This window comes from Mesoplodon bidens (assembly GCF_964165515.1).
Source record: "Mesoplodon bidens genome assembly, chromosome: 3".
Classification (NCBI taxonomy): domain Eukaryota; kingdom Metazoa; phylum Chordata; class Mammalia; order Artiodactyla; family Ziphiidae; genus Mesoplodon; species Mesoplodon bidens.
Genome location: NC_138178.1, coordinates 12,874,458 through 12,895,694, shown reverse-complemented (window position 1 = coordinate 12,895,694; position 21,237 = coordinate 12,874,458). Strand labels below are relative to the sequence as shown.

The window sequence follows — 21,237 nt, the reverse complement described above, 5'->3', positions numbered from 1 at the left end:
TAAATAGAAAGTGAAAAATTACCTATACTCCCTTCCCTCCTCAGAAAAGTATGTAATACTTTTAAAGTGCACTGGTTACTTTCTCACTCAATATTCAAAGTCACTTCTCCATAGTAGAACATTCACCTCCATAAACATGTTTAATAGTTTCAATGTATTTCAATATACAGATACATCTTATTTCACTTAGCCCAAATATCACACTAATGGACATTCACATTATTTCCAATTCATTTACTACTATGAAAGATCTGTGTTTTGGTTTTTGTTTTTTAACGAAACACAGGATAGAAGGTCTCGCTTCAGTTGGTGTATCCAACAGTTTTAGGTAAACATTTCTAGCTTATAACTCATTATTTAGCACTGTTCTGCATATCATCAGAACAGTCTTTTCTTCTCATAAATACCAAGTTGAAATGAATTCTTAAATGGTCTTTTGTTTCGGATTTGCAGAAATGGGGATGAATTTGTTCTGAAATAGTATTTGGCCACTCTGGTTAAGTGGAAAACAACAATTCCTTTCAAAATGTTACTGTGCACTGAAGCTTTTTCCAACTCTTGCAAAAATTTTTCACATGAGGAAACAAGGTAATTTCTTTAAAACAGAAAGAATATGAAAGATTTATATTCATAATTCTAAAAGCCCTTACTTTGAAATTAATAAAAAATTGATATTGTTTATTTAACTGAAGTCACACTATGTTCTCATTCAACACACTTCCCAAAGCCTATTCAGAATGGTCTGTGACTCATAACACATGAATTAAAGAGATTTCTTTAATAAGATAGAATATTTTCTGCTTTTTGTATCAAGCATTTAATATTTTAAAATAATAACAGGATAGGACTATTTCTCTCTTAGGTAATCAATCACTCAAGTTAAATATATATTACCATCTTTTATAAAAGGCCCTTAATTTTCTAATTCAAGCTTAAAAAAAATCACGAAGGTTCCATTTTTAAACAAATGTATCCTCCAGGGGCTAATTTTACAGGCTGCATCCACCTGAAATAGTCAGTACTTCAGGCCTCCCCACAATTGGTAACTGTATCTGCTATTGTCACAACAAAACACATCCACAGAAACCGGAAATAACAGCTAATCTGGATGGCTCTGGTTTATAAGCATCCCTTTCTTTCTAAGAGTTCTACCTTTGTTCCTTCAACTTTCTTCAATGTTCTCAGCTCTTTTTCTTCAGCAAAAGAGAAATGTTACTTTTTATATTGTGTAAAAGAATTAAAATAGGTAATTTTATTATATTGTGAAAATACACAGTATACTCATTCATTTCTGCCGAAAGGAAGAATTACCTTGCTTTCTCCTTTCTGTATACCAGTTATCTAAATAGTAAGGAGCCGGGCACTCACAGTTAACATCGGCTAAAGCTTCAACCTCCCCTCCCCAGCCTTGCCAGGCTGCGGGATGGCTGTAAAGTCAGCACAGGTGACTGACATGTTTACATCAGATAAGGCCGAGCAGAGCGCACAGCACACAGAATCAAGCTCCAAGCCAACAACAGGACTACACACGGGTGATAAAAAGCAAACACATACACTCTGATTGTGGACGCCAGTGGACGCCCGTGACATCTTCTGAACAGATTCATCTGAATCATTCATAAGTCAAGTCTGATGTGAAGTAGCAAGACTACATAACTAATGACAAATTCCTGATTAGGATACTTCTACTTGGAGAATTTTGCCTGCCGATAAACGCCATTGGGTTGGGTGTAGCGTAAGTTACATAAGGTAGGACCAGTTAAAGTGAGTCAACCACAAACAGTGGATACCACACTGCTTCTGAGATCCAAGGACTCTGCCTGACCAATCACCAACTTCCAGTGACCCACACCACCACTGGCCCACTGTATATCAGAGCAAAGAGGAAGGGAGGGAGGGAGGGAGAAAAGAAGGAAAGGAAAGGAAGGAAGGAAGAAAGGAAGTTAGAAAATTATCAAGCTTTATTTTCAGAGACACTGAGGATTCTAAAGCAGAAGTAAGAACGAAATTGTGAGAAGTGGGTCAGCTGAAAGCGGCTCTCCTTAGAGGGCAGACTCCTCTGTCCGCCAGCCTACCTGGCAGCCGGTCCTCCATCCCGCAGACTTGACGCCCCCATACTGCCCATGTGGGCACCCCTTTGATTATTCTGCCTAAAACTTCTCTAAACAGAGCTTGAAAAAGTTAGCATTCTCTTAAAAATATATATGTAAAGAAAAATGTATCTTTTTATTCCAATCTTTCCTGTTCAACTTAGAAATACTCAATCAAGAGTAGGAGATGTGGGCTTCCCTGGTGGTACAGTGGTTGAGAGTCGGCCTGCCGATGCGGGGAGTGTGGGTTCGAGCCCTGGTCCGGGAAGATCCCACATGCCGCAGAGCGGCTGGGCCCGTGAGCCATGGCCACGGAGCCTGCGCGTCCAGAGCCTGTGCTCCGCAACGGGAGAGGCCACAACAGTGAGAGGCCCACGTACCGCAAAAAAAAAAAAACAAAAAAAAAAACAGTAGGAGATGTGGTAAAGGGCTCTCACCCATATTGCTGGGACTACAAACTGGTGCAGCCCCTCTGTGAAACAACCTGGCAACATGTACTGAGAGCCTTAACATATTCATACCCTCTGAACAAGTAACTCCCCCAAAGGGGAATCTGTTCTAAGGAAATCATCCAATATAAGAAAAAGTTTTATATAAAGAGATGTTGATGGCACCATTATTTATGGTAGCAAAGAACTGGAACCAACATATAGGCTATTAAAACTTCATTAGGCTTTTAGGCAGTCATTAAAAATTGTCACTGTGAAGAATACTTAATGATATGAGGAAATATACAGACAGTATAATCTCAAAGAGATTTTTTAAAAAGATATTGGGGGCCTCCCTGGTGGCGCAGTGGTTGAGAGTCCGCCTGCCGATGCAGGGGATACGGGTTCGTGCCCCGGTCTGGGAGGATCCCATATGCCGCGGAGCGGCTGGGCCCGTGAGCCATGGCCGCTGGGCCTGCGCGTCCGGAGCCTGTGCTCCGCAGCGGGAGAGGCCACAACAGTGAGAGGCCCGCATACCGCAAAAAGAAAAAAAAAAAAAAAAAAAAGATATTGGAAAGATACCCACCAAAACATTGATACTGATTGCTTCTGGATAAAATGATCATGGTAATTCTTCACTATATTTGTCAATATTTTTCAAGTTTTTCATATAGAAAATATACTACACACACACACACACACACACACACACCTCTCCTCTTAAATGCCACTGAAAACCATGAACACCTCTAGTTCACCTAAACAGACATAAGAAAAAAGAAGTTCCATATAACACAAAATAAAAATATTCACTGTGGCCTATTTACTGGATCAAATTTTCATTGACATGTTTTAAATCTGTGAATATCTGATGCTGAAACTGCAAAAGAAAAGTAAGTCAAAGGGACACACTAGCTTCTCCTAACCTATATTTTTCATTTAAAATGCCTCTTAGGGGCTTCCCTGGTAGCGCAGTGGTTGGGGGTCTGCCTGCCGATGCAGGGGACACGGGTTCGTGCCCCGGTCCGGGAAGATCCCACATGCCGCGGAGCGGCTGGGCCCGTGAGCCATGGCCGCTGAGCCTGCGCGTCCGGAGCCTGTGCTCCGCAACGGGAGAGGCCACAACGGTGAGAGGCCCACATACCGCTAAAAAAAAAAAAAAAAAAGCCTCTTAAATTTGCTCCTGTCCTCCTATTTTGGCTCAATGTGCCAAAACAAAGAAGTGTCTTCTGGGTTTATCACCGTTGTTTCTGAACAGTTCTTGCTATGCCAAAGCATTTGAACTTTTCATCTGTGTGCAGGCAGAGTCTAGTTTATGAACGGGTTGTATTCCAAGTGTTCATTTGGAAGGTGGCTGTTTGTTTCAATGGGGAAACGTATTCCAATTCCTAATGGAGTAAAAGCCTGGGGTCTCGGTCCTATGAGGGAGGGGTTAGTTGAAGAGAAAGTTTCTTCTCAGGCTTCTGGGCACAGAAGAAAGCTAGAGCACAGTTTCAAAAAGGTAAAGCTGATTAGCAGCACAGTGAAACCGGGCATTTTGGGGCATGGAAACCTCAGGAGTCAGGGAAGACTTGTGAAAGACGCACGAACACCGCAGACCCTGGGTGCGTGAAAGACGGAGAGGGCAACGTGGTCGGGCTGGAGGAGGATGACTCAGGAAATTCAAGAGTAAAGAAATTAAGTTTCTGCTTCTGTAGATAAGTGTCTTCAAATTTTCTAAGACTATGGATGACTCAGTCAGCAAGGCTTCCAGCACCATTCATACCTGGTTATCCCTGGAAACAAAACAATGACAGCTGGGCTTCCCTGGTGGCGCAGTGGTTAAGAATCCGCCTGCCAATGCAAGGGACACAGGTTCGAGCCCTGGCCCGGGAAGATCCCACATGCTGTGGAGCAGCTAAGCCCGTGCACCAGAGCTACTGAGCCTGCAAGCCACAACTACTGAAGCCGGCACACCTAGAGCCTGTGCTCCGCAGCAAGAGAAAGGCTGCTATTATGAGAAGCCCGCGCACCACAATGAAGAGTAGCCCCCGCTCAGCGCAACTAGAGAAAGCCTGCGTGCAGCAACAAAGACCAAACGCAGCCAAAAATAAAAATAAATAAATTTATTTTAAAAACAAAACAAACAAAAACAATGACAGCGATTGTGTGTGTGTCTGGGTGTAGCGGGATTCCAACGTGGGTGTACGGGTATGCAAGATAAACTGTAAATACACATGTTTCTATTTATAATGCGATAGGTGTGTTCTTGAAAAACTTTAGGTTCTGCCTAACACTAAAATAGATTTTAGGGAGAAGACTCAAAACCTGTGGAAGGCTTAAAAAAATAAAATGTTAAAAATATACATGTCCATCTTCAAAACTGTTTAATTCCTAAGAAATACAGAAGGAATTTTACCTTTAAAAATACAATTGTGAAGATCATTCAACACAAATAATATAAGGAACGACTGACTTTATACAGACTAGAACCGAATGCACATAGACTGGACAGAACCATGAAATTAGTTCTTCCAAGACTTTGGACCTGGCCACCTGAGTCAAGCAAAGAGCAAGGACAAGGGGGACAGGTGTCCCGCTGTCCTACCTGGTCTGCTGCCTTTGGCCACGTCGGGTATTTTTGCATCCAGTTGCTGTTATCTGGAGGCATTAAGCAGTGCTGTGCCCAAGGAAAACTGTGTAGGGGCCAATTTCTGCCTCGTATACCAGCACTCCCCATTGACCAAACTTGTGTAAACTAATTTGTGTAATGTAAACACGCACATAGCAGAAAAGGCTGCGTGATTACGCATTTTCTAAAGTAGATTCAAATCTGTAAAGGAAACCCCACTTTCGTTTCTTCTATCCAGGCTGACCACCACGTGAAAGCTTCCTCCAGGATACCAACACTTCGGAATTCCAGATGAGAAATCTGGGATGCATGACCTGAGAAAAGCAGGGCAGCTGCTAGCGCACAGGGCACCTCTGTGCACATCAGAAGACGAACTTCCTCTGTGCAGGCAAGTTACGAAAAGGGAGCTGTGGCCCTCTGCCGCGGGTGGTTGGCAGTACTGCCCCTTCCACCCAGGTGCCTCTGTGCAGGTTATGTGATAGCAGTGCCATCCAGGTCCCTCATTCTGGGGTCGCTTAATACAGAATACCTTCCTCAACATGCAGGTGGAAACAAAAACAGAGCATGTTTATTACAATTACAAATAGCACTAAGCTCTGAATGTTAGGGGGTCCAGCAACTTGCAGATAGGATTTGAATCCTAAATGACCAAGCCCAAAGGAATCAATGCAAACGGAAGCAATTTAAATAGGAATACGTGGGACTTCTCTGGCGGTCCAGTAGTTAAGACTCCATGCTTCCACTGCAGGGGGCACAGGTTCTATCCCCAGTCAGGGAACTAAGATCCTGCATGCCAAGAGGCACCCCCCCCAAAAAAAAAAAGGAATACATGCGAGAGAATGGAAACAAACAAAACTGTAAAAACAGAAGATGGGAAGCCTAATGGCACCTCAGGAAAGGTTCAGCAGGTCCCTGAAAATGACACAGGCCCTTTATGCTTTTTTTTTCTTTCTTTTTAATAAATTTATTTATTTATTTTTGGCTGCATTGAGTCTTCGTTGTTGCATGCGGGCTTTCTCTAGTTGCAGTGAGTGGGGGCTACTCTCTGTTGTGGTGCGCGGGCTTCTCACTGCAGCGGCTTCTCTTGTTGCGGAGCACGGACTCTAGGTGCGCACGCTTCAGTAGCTGGGTCTCGCGGGCTCTAGAGCGCAGGCTCAGTAGTTGTGGCTCGTGGGCTCTAGAGTGCAGGCTCAGTAGTTGTGGCTCACGGGCTCAGCAGTTATGGCTCGCGGGCTCTAGAGTGCAGGCTCAGTAGTCGTGGCGCACAGGCTTAGTCGCTCTGCGGCATGTGGGATCTTCCCGGACCAGGGCTTGAACCCGTGTCCTCTGCACTGGCAGGCGGATTCTCAACCACTGTACCACCAGGGAAGCCTCCTTTATGCTTTTGTACATGCTGCTTACTCTGCCTATGGCCGTCTTCTCCAGCCTCTTTGAATGCCAACTCATTCATCAAGATCCAACTCAAATAGCACTAACTCTCCCCAGGCAGTTTATGAAGCCTCTGTTGTCTGTAGATCTGTGCACACAACCTGGGGAGAGGGGTCCCTCGTCCAGAAGGATTCCCAGGCTTGAGAACTATCGCTGTCCCTCCACCCAGGTGCCACCCAGCAGCCAAGCCTGCACGGCAGGAGACTCAATGGCCGCAGCCGTCTGATCTGATGGCCGCTCTCTTTTTTGTCTCTCCCCTTCTCTCCCTCTTACGAAATCTGAAATTAGGATGCAGGGTGGCTAAATGCCATCTGAATGGACCTGGATCTGGGGGCAAATAAGCATAGCTGCTGTGTGGGGTCTACTTATACAAAGCAGCTGAGAAAAGACAATATTATTAGAGAAAAGGTTCACGAAACGCGATGCAAAGATTAGCGAGAAAGTGAGGAAGGAGGAGCTTTAGATCCTGGTCTCTGTTGGACTCTCAACGCCCATCTGTTCCAGAAGCTGTCCCATCACCCCTCCCTGTGTTTTCTTTTAGCTGATCTGTCTTGCTGCGACTGTCATTTACAACCAAATAAACCTTGAAGGCAGTTCCGTTAATTCACCAATTTAGCACCTTGTTTACATAATTACATGCCTATCTTCCCACTAGGACTAGGAACTCCTTACAAGCAAAAACTGTCTTTTTCATAATTCTTCCTCTAAGGCCTTAAAGAAAACACCTAAAAAAAAATAAAAAAATAAAAAAACCCTAAACCAATTACAGGTTATTGGTAGTAGAACTTTAGATATGAAAATGACACTTTTTACAAAATGAAGTGCATCAAATGCTGGATTTACCTATAAATTGGAAGATTTGTGAAAACATCAAAATAGGAAATAACATCATTTCCACATATGAGTAACCTAAGTGCAGATAATAAGAACGCCTTTTGGCATTCTTAAATGCCAAAAGCTAACCATTAATGTAACGGAGAGTCTGAATGGTGCCCAACCTAGAAAACCTGGGGTCGCCCTCGGCTCCTTCCCACCCACCATTTCCCCCGGGCAGTCACCAAATCCAGCTCAGTCAACTTCCCACACATCTCTGGGGACACCCTCTCTCTGCCGCCACGGAACTGCCTAGTTCAGACTCTGGTCGCCTCTTACCCAGAGGACAGCAATGGCTTTAGCAGAGTCTCCTCTGATGGCACTGAGTCCCGTCACTGACCCATCCCTGGGGTGGCCACAGAAACACCCGAGCACCCCGGGGCTCTGACTTCTCCCTTGTTTGCCTGTCACTCCCTCTGTTTAGAAACTTTGATGCTGATTTCCATTTCCGCTAATAGGGTGGAACTAGGTTATTCAGATCAACTCTGCCACTGAAAACAGCTAAACATCCTAAATAAAACATTTTTTCAAACATCTTCTTAAAGACATCAAAGCGCTGAAGAGGCAGGAGTTACCTTGCCAAAATCTGAGTGAAAGCTGAGGGCGCGAGCCATGAGCGCCCACGGAGGCCACTCACTCTGACGGCTTCGATGGTCCCGTGGGTTGAGAGGAACAGAAGTCGGATCCCCAAGGTGGGGATCTAATAGGAAACCCTTTCTCCATGAGGGTAGGATCCAAAAGGGTCACAGCCTCAGCGTAAAGGCGATCCCAAAATAAACCCATTCCACCCGCAGGGGATTGCAGCCCAAATGTGTATCACCAGCAAGTCCAAAAAATCCCAAGCTGTGAGTTTAGTCTAAAATGGCCTTGGTCTGTAGTGCCCCTAGCCACCTGGCCACAGGGGACAATCCTCTCTAGAGGGACACACTTTCACTCCAAGACTTGAAAATCCTCCTCGAGTAATGGTTCAAGGCAAAGGAGCAGCTCATGGCCAAAATTACCAAGCAAACACGGGAACAAGGCACCATGACTAAGAGCCAGCAGAAACATAACATGGTAGAAAGACACCCCGGAAGATTCGAGGTACTAGTATCATCGCTATTCTCACAATTCTTGAAGAATCTTAAATTTAACTTATGGCACGTTTCTGAACACTAGAACTTTGAGAGGCATACCTGAAGCTGTTAACAGACCCCAACTACGTGGAATAAAGCAGAAATGACATTGCAGTGCACTTGTCTATAAAATAAGGTCTCGGATTGTTCAGAAATGCTTTCATAGCCTCCACACAACTGACTTGGTGAGGTTCTAGGAGAGAAGCTGTTGACTCTCCCTGAAACTTCTCTGCCATGTTCACAAGGCAGTTCTCGCAGGCGGCTGTGGCCATCGGCTCTTGGTTTGTCATCAGCTGTGGTTACCCCACATCTCTTATCACCCGCTTGCAGCGAGTCCTCCCCTACTCTCCCAGGCGTTGCTCAACCCGCTCAGCAAACCGCTCTCAACACTCTGCTCAATCCTAGCAAAAACAGAGCTTACGTGCTCGTGAAAATTCAACGTGGAAGGGCTCCCAGCACACCCGTGGAGCACTCAGTCATTCAACAGTATTTATTGCGTGCCTACTACATGCAAGCGCCGTTCCGGGTGCGGGGAGGGGGCAGCAAGCATGACCTGGTCTCAGCTGCTGGGGAGCTGAAGTGAACAGGTTCACAGCCCAGCCGGGGGAGAGAAGCAATAAACATGTAAACACCTCCTTTTCCGATAGTGTCAAGTGTCACAGAGAGAATAAGAGCCGTGTGAGAGTGGAGGGGCTTCTTGAGATGTGGTCAGGGAGGCTCTCCGAGAGGGCAAGCCTTCAGCTGACAAAGTAAAATGACAAGGGGCCTGAGGGAAGAACAGTCCAGACAAAGAGGAAAGTAAACGCAGCAGCTCTGTGGCTGCTCTGAACTTGGCTTGTGTAAGGAACGGAAGAAGATCAGCGTGGCTGGAAGGGAGAAGGCACAGGGGGTAGTTGGGGCCAGGCCAGTAAGAAGTCTAAGCCACTGAAAAGAGCTCGGGTTTTTTTTTTTTTTTTTCCTCTTCAAGTTTGTATTTTTTGTTTATTTGGTTTAAAAAAAATTTTTTTTGATGTGGACCATTTTTAAAGTCTTTATTGAATTTGTTACCATATTGCTTCTGTTTTATGTTTTGGGTTTTTTGGCCGCGAGGCATGCGGGATCTTAGTTCCCTGACCAGGGATCGAACCCTCACTCCCTGCATTCGTTGGAAGGTGAAGTCTTAATCACTGGACCGCCAGGGAAGTCCCTCAAGTTTGTTTTTATTTTTTTACTTATTATTTTTTTTTACAATGTTTTGTAAGTTTCGGGTGTACAGCAAGTGATTCAGTTATACGTATATAGGGAGGCCTCTGGAAGGTTTTCTCTGAAGAAGTGACAAGACATCATTTACACTTCAGAAAGATCACTGCCACCGCTGTTGAGAATTGGGACTGAGACAGGGCAAAGGGACCACCGGGGGACCTGAGGGCCCCTGCCATGTTCTAGAGGAAGAGAACTCCTACGGGAGGAGAGAAGTATGCAGAGTCAGAACTCAGAAATGCGGGTCGGGAGGGAGAGGTGAGGAAAAGAGAAGGATCAAGGTTGGTTCCTGAGTTTGGGGCTTGAGCACCTGGGTAGATGGTGGTCCACTGACTGAGATGAGGGAGAAATTAGTTCAGGGCATGACGGCAGGTGGGGCAAGGCAGGGGGAGGGAACCAGGAGTCCTGGTGGGGACACATATGAGGTGCCTGTTAGGTAGTCAAGTGAAATATCAAATAAGAAATGGAAATATGGAGCCCGGCAGGGAGGTCTGAAGGGAAGATGTCCGTTTCTTAACTATGAGCGTGAAAAGCCACGGGACTAAATAAATAAGGTGATGCAGATGAAATACACTCTGTAGTTCCAGAAGAAGACCCTGGACAGAGTCCTGGGGCACTCTTAACATTTAGAGGCTGAAAGAAGGATGAAGAGCTGGATAAGGCACCTAAGGAGTGAAGGAAAACAAGAATAAAACCAGGAAGGTGGCCTCTGGATCGGAAAACATGAAGGTGAGGCTGACAGGGGCCGCTTCCCGGGAGCGGTGAGGATGGAGATGGCAGGTGGGAGGCAGGGGGGCGGGACAGCCACTACAGACCACGGGACACAGCGGCTTCAGGCGAGCGTTTTCAACTTCTGCTCTAACAAGGAACAGAGAAGCAGAGTGGACGCTAACCTGAGAGGTGTGACACCAAAGGAGGGTTTCTGCTGTCAGGACTGTTTATTTCGTTTCCGAGATAGGAGCTCCCAGAGCCGGGAACGCCGTCCAATACCAAGTGAGGCAACAATGGAAAAAGTCTTTTTCTCCAATTCAGTGGCCACCACCCACGGGTGGCTATGGAGCACTTTAGGGAAATCTGAATCTTAAGATTTAATTTTAATTAAATGAGATTTAAATAGCCATCTGCGACTAGCAGCCAGCAAACTAGACAGTGTGGTGCTCCAGCGCATCTGCAGGCTGATGGATTCAGTGTCCAAAAGCTGGTGGATTGGGTAGCAGGGACAGTGGAAGGCGATATACCTTCTACTTGTTCAACGCCTTCTAAAGCCTTAAAGGTAATCAGCTGGGGGCTGGGGGAGACAGAGAAGGAGAGTGGAAAAGTAAGAATAGATTCAAAGAGCAGAGAACACACTGAGAGAGAACAGTACAGTTCCAGGGTTGAGTACCACTTGCTTTTTATGGCAAATTTTAAAGTGGCCCTTGTCAGAACTGTTAAGTTTTTCTCTGGCAAACAAAGGCTCCTCGGCCTTTGAAAATCTGCCCTCAAACTACCTTTTCAACCATCTCCTAGCACTCCCCCTCATTTACCTCTGTGGTTTTTGATCTTCTTGGTGGCAGAACCTTTTTTCCCTTGTACCTGTACAGTATGTATTCCTTGCCCACAATTTAAAAAAAAAAGTTGACAACGATGAGAACAAAATCAAGCTGCTCTGGATGAGGCTGAGGCGAGGGATAAATTCCCCCACCAACTCAGCCCCCTCCCACCAGTCTCAGAGGCACCTCCAGGGAACCCCAGGGTTTGAAACCAAAGATTTACCCCAGACAGTGCTTCTCAAACTGGAAGGTGCTTACAAATCACCTGTCTTATTAAAATGCACATTCTGCCCCAGAAGGTCTGCAGAGAGGCCCACAGTTCTGCGTTTCCAGCAGGCTCCTGGGTGATGGCTGTTGCCATGCGTCTGTGGATTACACTTTTGAGTGAGCAGCGAGGCCCGAGGCCACGGCCACAGCAGAGCCCTCAGCATCATTCACTCTGTCAGCTTACTTTTGCCAGTATTTCCCCTTGGCCACACACACCCTTCCTTGCCTTCTCCAGCTGGAAGATTCTATTCCATCTTCAAGGGCCTCTCAATGTCAGATCCTCTTGAACCTTCTCCAAGAGTTCTGGGCAGAAGTAATCATGACCCAGTCCCCCCCACCCCCAAGCCCCCAGCACTTTCTCCCTTTCTCACTCTGCTCCAGCCACACAGGCTTCCTTGCGGTTTTCTAATCATGCCAAGTCAGCACCAGCCTCAGGGCCTTTGCATGAGCTATTCCTTCTGCCTAAAATGCCCTTCCCCCAGATATCCTCATGCCCAACCCCTTTATCTCCATCTCTTTACTCAAATGTCTTCTTCATAAGGTTTATACTCTTTTTTTTTTTTTTTTCTTTTTTTTTTTCTTTTTTGCGGTACGCGGGCCTCTCACTGCTGTGGCCTCTCCCGTTGCGGAGCACAGGCTCCAGACGCGCAGGCTCAGCGGCCATGGCTCACGGACCCAGCCACTCCGCGGCACGTGGGATCTTCCCAGACGGGGGCACGAACCCGTGTCCCCTGCATCGGCAGGCGGACTCTCAACCACTGCGCCACCAGGGAAGCCCAAGGTTTATACTCTGATCACCCTATATAACACCCTCCACCCCAGCATTCCTGATACTCTAGTTGTTTACACATGTTTATGCATATGTCTGTTTCCCCTGCAGTTATGAGCAATTTGAAGGTACGGTCCACAATATATTCATTTTGCATCCCAAGCGTCCTGCACAGTGCCCTTATGTTAAAAAAAAAAAAAAGGTGAAATATCAAATTAATAGCTGACACAACCTGTAACTAATGAATCTGAATTACATTTTTGACACGTTGAACAACCTGATCAAGGCGTTAAAGATACAAAAAAGAACATTATAACAAAGCAGATAAAGACGTCAAAGCAAGGGCACAAAGATAATTCTAAAATGATTAATTTATAACTCAAAGAGGCACAAGGATGCCAAGTGCAATGGTGATGTCTGATGTCTGTGAACCAGGATAACAGAACAATTAATTTAACATGCACTCTAGTAATTTTCCATGTTTTGCCATTTAAAATACTTTAAAAATAATAAAATGAAAGCTAACATTTATTAAGAACTTGCCATGTGCCAGCAACTCTTTAGGCATCTTACAAGTACCAACGTATTTAACCCACATAACAAACCTCCATAATAAGCACTATTAATATCTCCTTTCATAAAAGAATTGTGACTAAGGTCACACAGCCAACCAGACAGTGTGGCTTCAGAGCCTGAACTCCTAACCACTGCGGACCGGTGAAAAACTATGCTTATTTTGAATGTCAAGGCTTATCTTTAGGTAGGTTTTAAAACTCCCTCTAAGACTATTCATAAAGAAGTTTTATATATGCTCTCTTCCTACGTGCTTTGAATATAAGCAATGCTCTTCTTTCTGTAAAGGAAAAACTGTTTTCTGTTTTTCTCCATATTAATAGCTAATACTTTGTCAAAGCCTTTAAGACTAAGGAAGGAAAGAAAAGATCTCCAAGAAATGAATAACTCCCGGGCCTGTCCCAGGTAGCACAGTTCCACGGTTAAGGGTAAGGGATTGACTCCCACCACCCTACTAGCACTGTGATCTCGGCAGGTAATTAATTCAACCTCTGCCTGTTCCTACTATTCTTCCGAGCTGCTGGGCTTCCCACCCCACACCATCCCCAACTTATTCTTGCGAGGGTTCTTAACTGGGTTCCATGAACCCTCAAGTGGTCCGTGGATAGAATTCAGGGGATCTGTGAACTGGGTAGGATGTATCCTATGTGTTTTCATTAATTTCTTCAAAAGCATTGTTATAAGAAGGGATCCACAGCCTTCACTGGACTCCCGTGCGGTCCCTGGCACAAAAAGCGGAAATGTGGTTAAAAGTATATACCGAGAAATAAGCTAGGAGGTACTTTTAACTGTTCAAGAGAGGAAATAAACATGGTTTGGTTGGTAGAAGTGAGAAAGTTAAGATATGGAGTCAAGGGAAATACCTAGGTACTCCTACATAAAACGGCATCTTGTACCTCCCTTCTAACCTTCTAGAAGAAGCTTCCCCACTTCTACTCATTGGCTCCATAAATCTTTAAGCTCTCACACCTGCACACACACATCCGAATCAACCACTGTCTCAAAAGTATATCCATGAACACCGTGGTCTCCGGCACATCTAATTCTGCTAACCTTCCAGCTGGCTTTTCTCTTGTCTCACATTTCTTCCTTCTCCATCCCTCCCTCAAAGCCAAACGTCCCAGGTGTTCCTATTTCTCCCTCAGAGATTGAATTTACCCCCATGGCTTCAACCACCAATCCTGCATGGACAACTATCAATTCTCCATCCCAGCCCTAACCTTCTCCTGAGCTCCAATGCCACCTTCCAACCCCCCGCAGGTGGGCACAGTCATTAGAATGTCCACTCACCAACACCTGCAACTCAACGCGTCTCAAATCAAAAATCTGTGTATCCTTTCTCAACACACAATTCCTTCTCTTAACTTTTCAAACTCAATCACATGGTCACCATTCTTCCAAGGATTCATCACATGCTGTCAGAGGACAAATCCTGAACATTTTTCCTTATTTTTAACGATATTCCTTCTACTGTATGGCTACTCAAAGTACAGGCTGCGGACCAGCAGCGTCTCATCACCTAAGAGTGTGACAAAAGCAGAATCTCAGGACTCGCCCCAGACCTGCTGAGTCAGAATCTGCATTTTTAAAATGTCCCCAGGTGATTCAAACACACATTAAATTTTAAGAAACACCTGTCTAGCGCTAATTAATATGCTACCAGCCTAACAGCATCTGCATCTGTTCATTTTTAGGTATCAATTACTGAATCCTTATTATGTGCCAATTACAGTGCTAGGCTTTAAATACATTATCTTACTTACTCTCAAAATAATACTGTGAGGTAATCATCATCATCTCCACTTGTAAGAATGAGTAAATTGAAGCTCAAGAGAATAAATCATCTATCTGCTCAAACAGCCCATCGAGATGGAGGCAGGATTTGAACCTAATCTGTCTGAACACAAACCATTTGGCCAAATTGCACCAATTCCCTTAAATTCCAAAATCTGTATCTACAAGGGTATGTTGGCAGATTTAATTACTCTGGGTGATTGCATTTTCTAATCAACATAAGGTAGATTTTGTTTGTTTATTTACAATTCTTGCTGAAAATCTTTCTAAAGACATAGCAGACAGCAGACAATCCTATCATAGAAAGAGAAATGATGGTCTTGCCAAGGGCATCATTCTGAATATTCAAGTTCATTCTAAGGTAGTCAATAAATGGAGAACAAAATGTATTCTGTTCTCAGGATGTAATCCCAAGTTTTAGGGGGTATGAAAATATTTCCCTAATAATAAACTTCGTGTGTGTGTGTATGTGTGTGTGTTGTGTGTGTTGTGTGCTTGGCATTCTTCTTTTCTCTAAAGTAAAGGGAAGAAAGAAAAATTGTGTGAGACTAGTTCTTGAATGAATGGTTATTTGGGTTCCATTCACTGGGTTCATCTAATGTCTAGCTCATTACTGTTTTCATTTAATTGCTTCATTACATTCCATTCAGTCACTATTTCACAGTTATTTCATTTTTAAACCCTAGTTTCCTTCTTTTACCTTTTTCAGTGCCCAAATATAAACCCATGAACCTAAAAGACGTCACTATTTCTTCAATATTATTTCAATTCCAGGACCTTGTTGAGAATATAACAAAGGCTACGATGCTCAGCTCAGAAAACCGCATTATCTGCCAAAACACACAAAACATGGTGCATGGGCACCAAGACGATCTTAGACGAGTACTAGATAAGTACTAGCTCTAATACTAGGATGGATACCTGCCTGATGCTGCCTGTCCCTCCTCTGGGAACTGTTCTTCCCCAACTCCAATGGGCAAGACCTGCCACCTTTTCTCAGCAGCTTGGTCTAGGGAAATGCTACAGCTGATGGAAGCCAAACCAGTCAGAATCCTTCCATGGGACTTTTATAACTGGATCGGAGACAGAAAGACCCTTTTGGGAGTGGAAATTACAAAATGTAAAATTCAGGAAACATTAGTTCCCTGCCCTGTGGAGGAAACCAGACAGCAATGAGCAAGAATATAGCCAAAACGTACAGAGAAGTCCCAACAACACCCAAGCACCTGGTTCCAATTATTCCCAAAGCCCAGCCCCAGCCCTGCTCTCCTGGTCTGCTTACCAATTTGTCCTTCCACTGTGACCTCCAAAACCCTCCTAATATTTACAGACTTTGCCTCTGCTCATCCACATTTCCACAGCTTGCAACCAAAAAAACGAACACTAATGTTGATTACTTCGAAACACTACGTTTGTTTTAAACAAGTTTTATGCCCTTTAAATTTTTTCTATGCATAGGTCTTCCCTTAGATATTTAAATAGGCTTTTAAATACTCATTTCTAAAAGGCCCCCATTTCACTCCACATAAAAATCTCTTAGAATATCTATTTAAAACAAGTCTTGACTCCTAACATTCTACATGCATGCTCCACACACTATTAAAACATAACTGTAAGAAGCTAACTGCCTGATCATTTTTAGTTTAATTCCAAATGTAACAAGACAAAATTGCCTCAAGTCATCTTTTCCTTTATGTATTCAATTATATTCTCCGCTTAAAATACTTAAAATAAAAATTGGCAGTGATCCATTCACTGATGGGTAGTCTAAGTCAGAAAGCAGTAACATATCGAATTAACCACACAAAGTCAAGCTTATTCTTGTCATTGAGAATTACCACCACAACGGACTTGAAATTTTCCACCTTAACTGCAAGTTTCTATATTTCAGTCAAATAGACTTGGACTTAATAGACTGCAACACAGCCCGACTACAATCAAACCCACCAACTCTTAGTTCACACATCTCTTGCAATCACCACAGATTTCCTTGCCCCAACCATGGCCTTGAAAATTCCCTGAGTGTGGCTGCATTTGCAAGGTTATAATAGTGATGCAACTTTTGTTATATACTATTATTCTTCCTAGTCTGGGGCTCCTAACTTAATGGTAGGAACCTACTCGACTGTAAAAGTAGTCGAATCTTGAAGTTAGAAAAAAGTTGGAAATAATCCAGTCCAATCACCTTAACTCACAGATACAAATATCAATACAAAAATAGTTAATAGGCCCAAGGTCAACAGCATTAGAGGAAGAATTAGAACATGGATCCAATGAGCATTTTACTATGGCGCATACATGACTCCCAATCTTGTAAAATGCTTAAATGATCCTCCATGTAGTAGATGACGACAGTTCCCCTTTAGTGCTCCAAATATATGGTTATTTCTAAATGTCCTTAAGACAAATGCACATGAATTTTAAAAGCAAGAAATTGCTATGTTCATGACATCTTTTCCCATTAATCCTGATCACATTAGAAATGTAGGGAAGGACTGATTTGAATGATCTCTTCCCGCTCTACTAGGCTTTCTCAAATATCTCCATTCATATACAATACAACTGACAAATTTATTCTCATATTATACTGTAGACTTTGGTGCATACAAGGTCATATGAAAACATTTATCTAAGACTTTGCTACCTAAAATGAAATGAACCAGAAACACATGGCATCTGAGTGTAGATTTCATCTTTATATACCAGTCCTTTCTTTAAAAAAAAAAAGAAAGAAAGTAAACATTTTTAAAAAGAAGCCTGTGAAACAGACCTTTCTTATGTCAACTCGAGCCCTAAAAATAAAAATATTAGGACAAAAATATGAGGGGCATTTTTAGCAATCTCTTGCACAGAGGCTAGCACAATGCGCCTGATATATATTTGTTGAATGAATAACATGGTTATACTGCATACTATGGAAACTTGACTCCTCTGGATGACTACACTTAGACTTGCTAACTTTTCTTGAAAGCAAAAGAAAATGCACTATCTACAAATCACATTATTTTTATAAGCTTTAAGTAGTTTCAAAATATTTCCAATTAGCAAGAAACTCTAAAACAAATGTTGCAATTCAAAAGTATAAAGTAGCAACAGAAGTGGGTACCGTAAAACACCGCACAATTACAAGGTTTTCTGAAGTAAACTGGAGTTGGGACTAATTCCCAGACAGCACACCCTTTCAGTGGCATATTATCATCACTACTTTACCAGATTAAACGCTCAGACACAAACACTCTCCTGACCAAAACACCAGAACTTCAAAGGAGATAAAAGCATCCATACATACAGAACTAACAACATTACTTTTTTTAAAAAAGCAACTAACAGCAACATAATAAAAAAAACTTAAATTTAAAACATAACTCCAAACTGTACACTTATTACACAGGAAAAATAACATTTAATTACTTTAGTAAAACGGAGGGGGGTTTTGATGCAGTAGTGTCCGCTGTTGCAAAAGCTTGCATTCCTAATTGCTCAAGAAGTTATCAGGAAGTTAAAATGAACTCCAGGCGATCAGGCATTAGGCTGATAGGAATAATCATGTCTTAGCCTTCTTAAAAACAGTCACTCCTTGCAAGCACAATCGATCAATCCTGATACAGTTTCACCTTTTCCCCAGCTCAGCCTGGGAAAGAAGACTACAAATACGATGCTTTTGAGCCATTTCAACCAACTTCACTACACCGAGAATGTTCTTTCGAAATCCAACATGGTTTTCTGTCATTTCTATTATGCTGAAAAGGGCCCACGGACATCCACCGAAATCAAAAGTACGGAAGGCAAGCGTACACTTCTCCTCAGACGCTAATCGACTGCAGTGGGTAAGGTCATGGTCAAAATTCACAGGCTCATTTAAACTTTCATGGCTCAGCCAACAGCTCCTATCAGATTTCCTGATCCCAAGGAGATTAAAACTGCAAGAGTTTCTCGCTGGAAGATCAGCAGGAAGCTATTTCGGACCCTCAGACCGCAGTCCGCATAGCCCGCAGCGGCGCATCTCCAGGACCTCGGACTAGCGGGTTACGCTAACCTTTCCAAGCCGTCTCCTCCAACCTTTGAAACAAACCCCCCAAACGGGTGCAGTCAACTCAAGACAGCCGTCCACCACGCCGGCCGAGACCCCCTCCCGCTGTCACCCCCAGGCCGCCCTTCCGCAGTCGGAGACTTCGGCCTGGCTCCCCAAGGTGGGGGAGGAGGTCTGGGGAGCAAGACTCCCCGCCAGGCAGCTCTTCAGCGGGCACAGCGGCAGGGCGATGCGGGAGAGCAGCAGAGGAAGATGCTAAACACCAGAGCCATATTTACATCTTTGCCAAAAAGATTCCTGGCGTCCAAGAATATCGCCTTTAAAGGGAAAAAAGGACCTAAGCACTAAGCCGCTGCCCAAAGCTCTGCGATCTCCAGTATTCTCACCCCTGTGCCCGGTGCGGGGAGGCTTCGTACGCTCCCAGCCTCTGGCAGGTACACCTGCCGGACGGCGGAGGACCCGACCTCCCCCGCCGCCCCCGCAGAGGAAGCAAGCGCCGGGACTCTCACCCCAACAGCCCCCGCCGGGGTGACAGCCCAGGCGGAGTCGTGCCTCGCACAAACTTCCCAGTTCCCGGGCTGCAGGGGACAGATCGGCCAACGAGCGGACGCACGGACCGGGGGCGACACTGGTACCCGCCGCAGGGCTCCAGTGCAAATGGTACCCCCTCGTCCTGCATCCGGGCCTAGGTCCCTAGGGGGCCCAAGTGGCGCCTGGGCGGCCCCGAGGGGCGGGCGCGCGGCGCGGGGCTGGGGGCACCGAGGCGCCGCGGCGAACGGGCAGCCCCGGAGGGCAAGCAGCCGGAGGGCCCGGGCCCCGCTCGGGCTCCCCGCCCCTCAGCAGCTGCAGGGGGAGGAGGGGGAGGAGGAGGAGGAGGCGAACGAGGACGACGACGAGGAGGAGGACGAGGAGGACGAGGACGAGGAAAGGGACCGCGCGCCGCAGCCCGAGCCCTTACCGAGTGGTTTACACCCCACATCAGGACGCTGAGCAGCGGATCGCTGGCCCGAAAGAGCTTCACTTTCTGCGCTACGAAGTGCTTCTTCTTGGTCTTGGTCTTGCTCGCCAGGACGGAGGACCCCAGGTTGCCGGGGGTCGCCATGGCCGCCGCCTCTGTCCCCTCCACCGCCGCGTTCCCGAGGCCGGGGACCCGCCCTCTCTACACGCCGGCCCGGGGAGGCAGCTGCATCCCCCTCGGCGGCGGCCCCGGCGCGCCGTGCCCCGCTCCGCCCGCCGGCACGCTCGTCCCGCTCCGCCCGCAGTGCCCGCTCTGCCCTGCTGGAGAGGGAGGCTGCGCTCGGCTCGCGCCCCGGCCCGCTTCCCGCGCCCGCCGCGGCTCCGAGCTCAGCCCGCGGCTGGACCGGGCGCGCCGCGAGTGGCTTCCGCGTTGGGCGCCGGCGTCATGACGCAGGGGGCGGGCGGGCAGCAGCTGCGGCGCCGCCGGGCGGGGCGCGGAGCGCGAGGCGCGGCCGCGGGACCGTTAAGCTGCGCCCTCGCGCTCCGGCTCCGCGGCGGCGCCCCCGGGTCGCAGGCGAGCTCGGGGCGGCAGCTCCCCGCCGGCCGAGGAGGCCGCAGGGTGGGCGTGCGGCGCGGGGAGCGTGAGGACTCCCGCAAGGTATCCCTTCTGCAGCTCAGGAGAAAAGAGGGAAGGATGGGGAGAGTAGGGAGATCGGAGGAGAGGAGCCCCCAGAGACGGTGGTCAGGCGAAGGAAGGAGGCTCGGGGCACCGCCGCTTACCGGTGCCAAGAATCAGGAGAGCTAGTGAGGCGTGAAACGCTGCGTGGAGACCAGGGCTTCCCTAGCACCGAGGGAAAGGACCTGGGCACGTGGTTGGCCGCCTCCCAAAGTAGCCCTGCAAAGAACTTATTAATCCTTTTGTGCCTTTAACCATCGGGCCTTTTGGACCCTGAACTTGGGCCTTCCCATATGCATGCAGAAGGGAGACTCCCACCTAAGCCGCTGGGCTGTCATTCCCACCACCACTAATGCCCTCCCTAGATGGGACCCTGATTCCTCATCTAGAGCCCTTGGTTTGGCCAGGAGAATCATGCCCCAAATTGCACCTTCTACGTCAAATCCTCCGCAATGTTTCGTATATCCGTTTAATTCATCTCACTCACCTTCCGCGGAAACCTTTTCACTGTCTTCATCCACGTACACCTAAATTTAGCCCTTCTTAATTCTGGGAATACCTGAACCACCTCAGGAAGCTGCCATTCCAAGTATGTCTGAAAACCTGTTGTCCCTATATCTTCCCCAGTAATCATAACCCTGTTCTAGGCACTTACCCTACTCAGCCCACTGGGCAAGTCATTATATGTCTATTGTCATTAATACTCCCCCTCAAGTATAGTGGTCTCCTACTGTGTACCAGTTAACCTGCTTGGTTCCCTCAGGGAAAGAAAGCATGACAGATCCTGATCCCTTAAGGAGCTTGATGAGTCTCACGGGGTGGGAAGTGACAGGTCATGTGGTCGCCTTCATTTGC

At 46.1% G+C, this 21,237-nt stretch overlaps 1 protein-coding gene across 1 annotated transcript in view; it reads right to left on the bottom strand.

Moving 5' to 3' along the window:
• Window positions 1–20,111, bottom strand: part of PIP4K2A (phosphatidylinositol-5-phosphate 4-kinase type 2 alpha) — a 179,497-nt gene extending 159,386 nt beyond the window's left edge. The window contains exon 1 of the mRNA XM_081226989.1: window positions 19,708–20,111. Within this exon, the coding sequence (XP_081083115.1) occupies window positions 19,708–19,851 (144 nt within the window). The 5' untranslated portion in view covers window positions 19,852–20,111. The remainder of the gene's footprint in view (window positions 1–19,707) is intronic.
• Between the last annotated feature and the right edge of the window lie 1,126 nt (window positions 20,112–21,237).